The sequence below is a fragment of the Silene latifolia genome, chromosome 8 (assembly GCF_048544455.1).
Source record: "Silene latifolia isolate original U9 population chromosome 8, ASM4854445v1, whole genome shotgun sequence".
NCBI classification, from domain to species: domain Eukaryota; kingdom Viridiplantae; phylum Streptophyta; class Magnoliopsida; order Caryophyllales; family Caryophyllaceae; genus Silene; species Silene latifolia.
Genome location: NC_133533.1, coordinates 11,575,542 through 11,587,303, shown reverse-complemented (window position 1 = coordinate 11,587,303; position 11,762 = coordinate 11,575,542). Strand labels below are relative to the sequence as shown.

General features: G+C 39.9%; 1 protein-coding gene across 1 annotated transcript; it reads right to left on the bottom strand.

Annotated features, from left to right (window-relative positions):
* Positions 1–6,835: 6,835 nt before the first annotated feature.
* Positions 6,836–9,063, bottom strand: LOC141594670 (uncharacterized). Its single transcript, XM_074414668.1, has 2 exons — positions 7,966–9,063; positions 6,836–7,342 (listed from the first exon to the last, which is right to left on the bottom strand). The coding sequence occupies exons 1-2, from the start codon at positions 9,061–9,063 to the stop codon at positions 6,836–6,838; spliced, it is 1,605 nt and encodes a 534-aa protein (XP_074270769.1).
* Positions 9,064–11,762: the final 2,699 nt, after the last annotated feature.

Sequence of the window (11,762 nt, the reverse complement as noted above, 5' to 3'; positions counted from 1 at the left end):
TCCCGCTATCCCATACGGGTCATATCGTACCTGCTCAATAATCGCTCACCACCCCGAATGGATCACCACGCTTTTAAAACATTTAAACGGGGTCAGGACTAATCACACAACTCAATATATCAACAATAAGATAAACAGACAGCTTAACCGTCACACACACACAATCACACCAATCCCAACAATCTCAATCACTCGACCGTCCACTGGACCACCCGCCATGGGGGACCGCACCGTACCCACCAAATCCCCGCTCCTCATAATGAGCGATAACCCTGTCCATTAATGTGCACATCCCTTCTGTGGCGGGTTCCACAGAAGGAGAAACTAGGGCGTGAAGCCACTCCCGCAAGTGACCTCACTCAGCCGAGGACACGCCTCGAGAAACTTAGACAACCAATCACGATCAACAAACCGTCACAATACAATTACTATATTATTCAATCAACCACAACACATCAACAATCATCCCATTATGGGACTAATACTGAGTAGGAAATCCTACATGGAAAGCACAACTATCAGACGGTCTCTACAGCTGTATCAAAAGGCTTCTTCTACAAAACCTCCTCCAATCATACAACATACAAATGCTACCAAATCACAAACTACTCAAAAACCCCCAAATCCCTAGATTAGGGTTTAACCAACTTAAAGGAAAGACAATAAAAAGGGTACATAGATCTTACCCTCGACGCAAGGATCTCAACGGTATAACCAACGATGAAAACCGACCTTCCAAACTCCGAGATTTGCTAACAATGCGATTAAGATGTTGAACGTACTTGCTTTCTCTCTTTGACAGTAAATTAGGTTTTGCAAAAGTGTTTAGAATGATGACGGAAAAAGGTTATATATCTTAATCGCATAATTAACAAAACCCGAGAAAAACTCCTCAGAAACCGCTACTCTCGATCGAGTACCTAAGGTACTCGATAGAGTACCCCCTTACTCGATCGAGTATCCTAATTACTCGATCGAGTACCCAACAGGTCAGAAACTATTTTAAAACGCAACTCACCCTTACTCGACAGAGTAAGGCCTACTCGATAGATTACCCAAAGACTCATAAATACGGAGTATTACAGTCTTCCCTCCTTAAAAAGAACTTCGTCCTCGAAGTTCAACCCATACTCAAAAACAAACATACTAACTCGATCAAGACACAACAACGTGACTAAGAACTCAAAACAAAACTCCAACCCAAACATGAACTCGTAACACCAACCCCACTAACTATTCCTACCTCCACAACATGGCTCACGATATCGTATCGACTCCATTATATCTCTCTCAACACTAACTCCATACACTACCAACTAGCTCCGTAATACATCACCCAGAGCCAATCCAATATCAAAATACCCCTAACATCAAACGGAATGTTACATTCTACCACCCTTAAAAGGAACTTCGTCCTCGAAGTTTACTTACACTCATAAACATCATCATGCCACTATCAAAACTCTCGAACTCCTAAACATTACACTACTACAAGCACGACCATGGCCTTTTAACAACATCAACCACAAAACAAATCCCTCCTTTACGCTATGCTAACACTCTACTTCCAATTATTTTACAACATGCACAACCATGAAACTCACTTTTATCGCATCCTACTCCTCTTAAGACAAATGTTACGTCCTCGTAACTCACTACTACTAAATCCTTAGTTAAATCATCTCATCATCCTCATCACCACCACATGTCAAAGATAACCGCCTATAACCTCATTTCTATAACCGTTCCTATTTCCAAGGCTTTCTTACTTAAACAGTTCTCATACCTCAATTCACTCTGCACTCCATCTAACTAATACCGCAAAACCCTTAGCATAACCAATACTCCAACTCTTCCACATTACTGCAACATGACATACCTCTCTATATAGACTATATAAAACTTCTATCGCCAAAAGCATAACTCACGATCCACACGTGTTACGTACGCTCACACAAGATCATCAAGTTCTTTTCTTTCATCACTGCAAACTCATACATGACTTAACAAGACACTAAATCCCAATACCCTGCACTCACTATCTCAAAAAAAAAATTAAGAACCACCTTCCGCTTTCAGATCATTACAACACATGTTCCACGAATCACTTGCCATGACTATGACTACCGATATCTCATCTTAAAACAAGATCAAAATTACTGTAACAACCTCTCACAACCGTGTCCCATCAACAGGAAAATCACTATACCATGACAACAACGAAAACATATACAACTCTATTTCATATCATACTCGACCCTCATTCCCAGACTTAAACAGGTAAAGAAAACATCAATAAACAAGACAACTGTCTATCTGCACAAACTGAAACTCGCAGGGATCAACATCAAACAAAATAACAATCTATGTATAACTGGTATGCACTTTCGAAACTCGAATCATAATCATCCCGCCTACTCCACCACAACCGGTGATGGCATCACAACATTGCCACCAACAGCCACACCGCAGTGCGAAAATACCCGCATCACAACACGAAGTACCGTGCCCGGATCACCACCCGAGGCACCACAACCGCACCGATAGACATCACAACTTACTCAAACCCATAAACACTGACTCAGCATAACTTCTCAGACAAGAAAAACTTACTCCAATCCACTTTATTAAATCACAACGCAACATATTATATGGATAAACAGATAAGCCCCTCATGAACATCATCTCTACCATTTCACGGAATACGCATGTGTTATCAATACACATAAAATTATAATTAGTCATGCCAAATCAATCAAATTATTACCTTTTTAGCCTCATTCAATCAGATTGTCGTACCCTACATATATCACAAACATTCATATAACATCTTTATAACTATCACACCATACCGCTTCTCGTGAGGTCAGAACCTCACACAAACATTTATACACATCATAGACCCATAATCATATCCAACTAGTCAATCCTGATCACGTAAGTTACCACTCGATAAAGGTTACCTGTCGCCCGAGCTTAACTCATATGCCCCTCATAACATATTTTCCCATTCGCATAACCATCACCTCATGCCATACCATTAATATTCAACCACTAGCGCTCGCCTCGTATAACCACATCTTATACTCTTTTACAACCATACATATCAATCCGGCCTTTGTAAATTCAACCTCTCTAGGACTGCTGTCTTTCTTATGTATCATCACCCTTAACCACTAGTGACAACACCACAATACCACCACTGCTCGTATATCAAACCTCTTACACGCGTATCAAAACAACACGGTTTTTCTCCTATCTTTGGTTAACATCCCCAAATAAAGAACATCAAACCCATCAACAAAATTACCTCAACATTATTCCCAATACTATCTTAATTGTATCGTCATCTAACTTTCCACCAAAAATCTCATATCGTGTAAATACTCCACCAACTCTTACTCCCTTAATTCCTCGAAACTCATTATTAATCATGTTGTCCTGAAGCTCCCATATAACCATTAACTAACATCCTCATGATAATATCACACATTTCGATGATTCCTTACCTTTATATCACATAACTCCGGTGAAAATTTTCCTTAGCTTACTTTTTACTCTTCTTTTCTCTTCACATTCAACAATACCATTTAATAGCTCAACTCCTTATTACTTCTATCTAATTCTTTAGTGCTCCGGTTACCTTCTCATTCCGCCAAATCTCAAATCCCATTATTTCATGTCGATATCATCTCACTCTTTCTTACCATGGATCTTCTCTTATTATGCTATCGCTCACACTTGTCACTAACCTATCCCTAAAATCAACGTTCACTGTTTAAACAACTTCATTTCATGCCGTTAAATGCCCAAACAAATCACACGTAGTTTCACCTCTTAATAAACCAAATCTCCCAAACTCACTCACTGTCTACAAATCCACCTCGCAACATGTCTCCATAAAGTTCACTATATACTACTCTTCTCAACCCCTTTAAAACGAACTTTCACTGTGTATATTCTTAACCCACACGACTCCTAACCATCTCACTCCATAATTCTTTACACATCTCAAGTTGCCACTATCCAAACCTTCCTTTCAATCTTTTCATTCTCACGTTCCTTAGACCCACATCATCCCTTACCCACTTTCACATACTTTTACATCACTCAATTTCGCGAATAAATCACTCACCACGTCTCACCAAAACTTGCACCATGCCTCAATCAGCTCATCAATATTCTTTTTCTTTTTCCACTTCTCAGCACAACCACATATAGCTCATCTCCTCCCACCAAACTCATACTCACCATAATGTGCCACTCACCACCCCATAAGATTGGGTAACTTATGTATCAAGACCAACTTACATGTAAAACAATGCATAAAGAAGTAAAATAACAACTTTGAATTAAACATAATATGCAACGAGTGTCAAAAGATAAGCATATGACCCAAAACAGGGGTCACTAGATCGAGTACAGGCCACTCGATCGAGTAAGGGACTTACTCGATCGAGTAGGTGAAGATCAGAAGCACGTAAAACAAATCACCAGGGCTACTCGATCGAGTAGCTAAGGTACTCGATCGAGTGCCCCTTACTCGATCGAGTATCCTAGTTACTCGATCGAGTACCCCAATTCTCAGCACTGTCCAGTTTTCGTAAAACAGTCATAACTCACTCATTACTTGGTCGTTTTGGGCGTGTGACCTCTCGTTAGAATGGTAAAAGGACAGGCTATCACCTCCAATTGGAATCACATCAAAATCATTTATGCATCTCAAGTTATAACAGTTTAAAGACAACCTCTTTATAATCGAAAAAAAAACACAACTACTTGATTTTACTTCCAAACAACTTAAACAACAACCAAGCAAACAAAACCAGTCCAAAACTCATAAAACCAGTATTCATAATCATATGTTACTATTTTCAAAAATCAAGCAACAACATCCATCATGCACATATATTATTTAACTCATTAGTCATGTACTAACCGCATACTTTAAATTTTATAACTTTTCGTAACACAACATTCTCATACATTACAAATCCTATTTCCATGTTACTAATACAACAACATTACAAATACACTTCGTCACTTAAACATATTCATAATCACAAAATTCATATTCTCATACAATTGCTACCCCATCTTTTCCAATCAATTCATCCATTTCCAACACATTACTTATCATTCTCATACAGTTTTCTAACAATTCCAACCAACATTGTAAACCAACTGTCATGCAACATGCTTTCAATCAACAACATACGAAATCACATTATCACCATCTTTTCTACACATTCCCCATTCTCCACATACATACATCCACCGATTCATGCCACACATCACCATATAGGTACACAATTCACAGGATAAACACATAGTGATCCCGACTCATATCCCATGGTGACCGGTTCAAAATTGTAGGGCGAGTTCGCGACTTTAGGACGTCTCCCAAGTCTTTGCATGAGCTCCTACAACCTTTACCCCGGTTTCATTTTAATTGACTCCCTATATTCATTGGGTTCATTGGTTACAGGTTTCAGGATCGTCACTCTGATACCATTTCTAACACCCCATACTCCAAGTGCCTTACCAGGACCACTCAGATATAAGGATGCCACCATCTCGGTTACCCGAGGCATGATATTCATAAGACAATAACGAAACAACTTTAAAAGAAAATAAAGTTTAAAGTGATTACATAGCAATTCCAAACTGATAAAAAGAAATACAAGATTCTCAGACGGTCTACTGCTAAAACTATCAAAGCTATAAAACATCGTCTGACACAGCGGAAGACTTCTAACTGCCACGTGATGACTCATCCCAGCTATCTCATACGCGTCATATCGTAGCTGCTCAATAACTGCTCACCACTCCCGAATGGATCACCACAGTTTATAAAACATTTAAACGGGGTCAGTACTAATCACAAAACTCAATATATCAACAATAAGATAAACAGAAAGCTTAACCGTCACACACACACAATCACACCAATCTCAATCACTGACTGTCTTCTGGACCAGCCCTGCCAGTGGGGGACCGCAGCCGTACCCACCAAATCCCCGCTCCTCATAATGAGCGATAACCCTGTCCATTAATGTGCACATCTCTTCTGTGGCGGGTTCCACAGAAGGAGAAACTAGGGCGTGAAGCCACTCCCGCAAGTGACCCCACTCAGCCGAGGACACGCCTCGAGAAACTTAGACAACCAATCACGATCAACAAACCGTCACAATACAATTACTATATTATTCAATCAACCACAACACATCAACAATCATCCCATTATGGGACTAATACTGAGTAGGAAATCCTACCTAGAAAGCACAACTATCAGACGGTCTCTACAGCTGTATCAAAAGGCTTCTTCTACAAAACCTCCTCATATCATACAACATACAAATGCTACCAAATCACAAACTACTCAAAAACCCCCAAATCCCTAGATTAGGGTTTAACCAACTTAAAGGAAAGACAATAAAAAGGGTACATAGATCTTACCCTCGACGCAAGGATCTCAACGATATAACCAACGATGAAAACCGACCTTCCAAACTCCGGGATTTGCTAACAATGCGATTAAGATGATGAACGTACTTGCTTTCTCTCTTTGACAGTAAATTAGGTTTTGCAAAAGTGTTTAGAATGATGACGGAAAAAGGTTATATATCTTAATCGCATAATTAACAAAATCCGAGAAAAACTTCCCGTAAACCGGCTGCTCGATCGAGTACCTAAGGTACTCGATCGAGTACCCCCTTACTCGATCGAGTATCCTAGTTACTCGATCGAGTACCCAATAGGTCAGAAACTATTTTAAAACGCAACTCACCCTTACTCGACAGAGTAAGGCCTACTCGATAGAGTACCCAAAGACTCATAAATACGGAGTATTACAGTTTGCGGTACCAAGAACGTAGCCACGAAGACGAGAAATCGGAATTTTTATGCGACGTCCTCGACCAAGCTCCTCAACCTGGTCATTTGTTGCAGTACCCGAACCCGCAGCTATACCCGTGGGCTCAACAGAGGGGTCGCCCGTAGAGGCAGTAGCGGAAGGAGGTTCAATCGTGGGCTCACTATGGACATGTGGTTGCAATACCATATCATGTACGGACTCATTGGTGGTATCATCATGGAGATCCTCTAATGTGTCGAGTGAATGATCAGAAACAGGAACGGAAGTTGATGGTGATGCGAGTGGAAACACGGACTCATAAAAAACAACATCACGAGATACAAAATATGATTTGGTATCAAGATCATATAATTTCCACCCTTTCTTATTAGAAGGATATCCCACAAACAAACATTTCCGTCCCCTCTTAGCAAATTTATCACCTTTGGTTTTTTTATTATGGGCAAACCTCAAACAGCCAAATACCTTCAAATTTGCATAAGATGGGACGACTCCATATAAATATTCATACGGGGTTTTGTTATTAAGCAAAGGTGAGGGAGTCCGGTTAATTAAATAAACAGCGGATAAAATACATTCACCCCAAAACGAGACGTGCAAGTTGGCTTGAAACTGGAGAGCTCGTGCGACATTCAAAATATGTTGATGTTTTCGCTCAACTCGTCCATTTTGTTGAGGCGTCCCAACACACGATGTTTCAAATTTAACCCCATGTGAAAAAAATACTCGGCCATATTGTTAAACTCCGTTCCATTGTCACTACGAACGGTTTTAATGACTTTAGAAAATTGAGTAGAGACCGTATTAATGAAGCTTGTAAACATGTCGGTTACTTCAATTTTATCAAGCAAAAGATAGACCCATGTAGCACGGGAAAAATCATCCATAATTGTCAAAAAATATTTCGCACCACAAGAGGACGGTGTACGATAAGGTCTCCATAAATCACAATGTATCAATTCAAACAAATCCGTCACATGCTTATTATTTAAAGTAAAGCTATTTCGATGTTGTTTTGCAAAATGACATGTCTCGCAAATTATGTGTTTATTGCAACTGAAATGAGTAAAAGAGGGAATGGTCTTCACCACTTTATCAGACGGATAACCCAAGCGTCGATGCCACAGATTGAATTCTCCTGTCTCGGACACCGTGTTCACCGTCAATGGCCTCTCCCCCGAGCAAATCCGATACAGTCCATCCCGCAGCTCACCGGCTCCAATCGTCGTCCTCGAGGAATGGTCCTGAATTATACAAGAATTTTTATCAAACTCGAAACGGAAAGCATTAGTCGAAAGAAGCTGTGAAACGGACAGTAAGTTGCATTTTAAACTTGGAACATATAGCACATGGGTTAGAATCGTAGAATCATTAATATAAACCGAACCCATCAAATTGGAGACGACTTGTTGGCCATTCGGAAGACCACCAGGACGTCCGGCAATGTGTTCACGATCCTCCAAACACGACAGGGAACCCGTGACATGATTGGAGGCTCCTGTATCAATTATCCAATTGGACATACCACTGAGACGATCGGAAGCAAGCAAGTTATGAGTAGAGACACCCGCGGTCACGGCATTAGCCTGAATAGTACCCGTAGCAGAACCCGAGCCTGTACCCGAGGCACCTATGTTGCCTGAACCAGAAAACCCCGAGCCTGAACCACCACCTCGTGACCGAGAGCGACGGTATTCGGCCAAGGTACGGGGCCTGTCACCCCACCAATCAGGAAATTTCAGCGTTTTGAAAAAATAAGTCGAGATATCATGGCCTCGAGTGTTACAGTGAGAACAAAGCTTTTGATGACGTTCCCCATGCTCTTTATCTCGTAGGACACGCCAGTCGACATTAGAACCAGGAGATGACATATGAAAGGCTGCAACTTCAGTGACATCAGGGGTTGCGGTGGTAGTACGTAAGCGTTCTTCTTGGAGAACGATATTGTAAGCACGATTAAGAGTGGGTAAGGGATCTTGCTGGAATTGTTGGGAACGGATATGGCCATACAAAGAGGGGTCGAGACCCATGAAAATTTGGTGTAAGCGCTCATTATCGAGACGCTTGATAGCGGCTGGACCAATGCCACAGTCGCATTTGCCGCACTTACACGCGAAAGGGGGCTCGTGAACAACAAGTGAGTCCCAAAGCGATCTTAATTTGCCATAGTAAGAGGTGACAGTCATACCTTTGGATTGCTTAAAGTCTTTTAATTGAGTTTTAAGATTATGAATTTTCGTACCATCGACCACTGCAAACTGTGATTCCAATTCGGACCATAGGACCGATGCATCATAGCCATAACTCACATTATCGAGCAGAGACGGAGAGATCGTGTTACGAATCCATTGTACCAGAGTACAATGAACCACTTCCCAGTTGTTCGGTTACCGGTTTTGGGGTAAAGAGTTATTCGGTCTGCGGGTCTATGCAGTCCGTCTGGTCCCGATTCCGGTCCGGTACATAAGTTTGGTAAAAAAATTAAGGAAAGATGTTTAGTACGGAGTAGAAATTAAGATTGGAATGTTTACTGTGATTGTATGTTGTTTTTCTACAAGGTTGTTAATTTGTGCCAGGTTGTCAACACTGGTCACGATCGCAGTATTATACTCCGTATTGCGCTAGGAATACTATAGATTGGATGAGTTTGGTGGCATTTGCGCCTTTCTCAAATGCACATATTAATATCAGATTTTCAGTGAGATACTTTTCAGGTCCGTACACTGTTTACGGAAGATTACCACAGGCATACTTATCAATATCAGATTGTGATACCTCCATACCTAAGTTAATATGTAACATTAATTACGATAGCAGTAGGCAAAATAAAACTAATTATTCAAGAACATATAGATACAGACATACAGTTAAAGCAGCAAATCTCTTGTGCGACCGTTTTTCCGTGTGAGAGTTTGCGAAAGTTAACTAGTTAACCTCTACAATGAACAAACCAAAATTATATAGCAATTACCAAGGTAGTGATTGTTAGAAATGATAATTAGTTTTAAGGATATTGAATGAAGATGATTTATATTAATTGATTTATTTGTAAATTGATAATTTTAGCAATACATATGCGCACTATTTATAGGTGATCATGCACCTTAAACGCTTGTAAACAATTACACAAGTAATGAATGAGATAAGTTTCTAAACTTATTATTCTACGGGTTCATATACCTAATGCATGAACTTAGTAAATAAACATAAGTTTCAAGACATAAATGTGGAGAAGTTTCACATTCTAACACTCCTCCTTGAGACTTCTTCCCATTACTCCGAGTTGTAATCTTATATTTTCAAATCGTGGTTTGGGTAAGGCTTTTGTGAAAATATCTGCCAATTGATCTTCCGTTGGGCAATAAATGAGTTTCACTTCTTTTTCTTGTTGAGCATCACGAACAGCATAAAACTTGATTTTCATGTGCTTTGTTTTTGTGAAACAAACTGGATTCTTTGAAATGGCTATTGCAGACTTGTTATCGACCAAAATATCCATGGCTTCATTTTGGTTATAACCTAGGTCTGCGAATATCTTTCTCATCCATTTGGCTTGATTAACAGCGGCCGAGGCAGCAACATATTCGGCCTCTGCAGTAGATTGTGCTACAACTTCCTGCTTTTTTGAAATCCACGAAAACACTTCTGAACCAAGAGTAAAAGCATAACCAGAAGTGCTTTTCATATCGTCAACAGAACCTCCCCAATCACTATCAGAGTAGGCAGTTAGCTTTGGGCTTGAGCATGGTTTGTACAAGATACCAAAATCAGCAGTGCCTCTTAAATATCTTAGAACCCATTTTATGGCACCCATGTGAATTTCACTAGGTTCATTCATAAATCTTGATAAGAGGCTTGCAAAGATACATTACATCCTATTCGAGTAGTCATCAAGTACAATAAACTACCAACCAAACTCCTGAATTGTTTTGGGTCAACCTTTTTTTGACCGTCATTCTTTGAGAACTTCTCATTTTGAACCAAAGGAGTTCCCACTGCTTTAGAGTACTGCATTTTAATTTTTTTCAGAATGTCTTCAGCAAATTTTGTTTGAGAAATGAAGATCCCTTTCTCTGACTGATCGACCTCCATGCCAAGAAAATAATTCATCAGACCTAAATCAGTCATCTCAAATTTTTTCTTCATCTCCTCCTTAAATTCATTCACCATTTTTGAGTTATTTCCTGTGACTAAAAGATCATCAACATAAAGTGAAACAATGAGCAGATCAGTTTCGCCATTCCTTTTTATATAAAGGGTGTGCTCATTTTTACTTCTTTCAAACCCTTGTTCAGTAAAGTGAGAATCGATCTTACTATACCAAGCCCGGGGTGCTTGTTTTAGACCGTACAAGGCCTTCTTTAATTTGCACACTTTATCTTCATCTTCTTTGACAACAAAACCTGGAGGTTGCTCTATGTATATCTCCTCCTCGAGTTCGCCATTGAGAAATGCGGACTTGACATCCAATTGATATATTTTCCATTTTTCTTGTGCGGCCAAAGCAATAAGAGTTCGCACAGTATCATGTCTAGCCACCGGAGCAAAAGTATCTCCATAGTCTATTCCGGCTTGTTGTGAGTAATCTTTGACAACCAATCTGGCTTTGTATTTATTGACTGACCCATCAGGATTCAATTTGAGTTTAAAAACCCATTTTACCCCTATCACTTTTCGATTGTCAGGTCGGTCAACCAATTCCCATGTCTCATTTTTCTTTATCATGCTTATTTCATTTTCCATGGCAATTTGCCATTCTTTGTACTGAGATGCTTCGTCATAGTCTTTTGGTTCTTCAATTGCGAAATGACATCTCTCACACTCTTCTTGATCTAAATGAATTATTGGGGCAATTATCATATATTTCAGACAACCTTTTTTTACC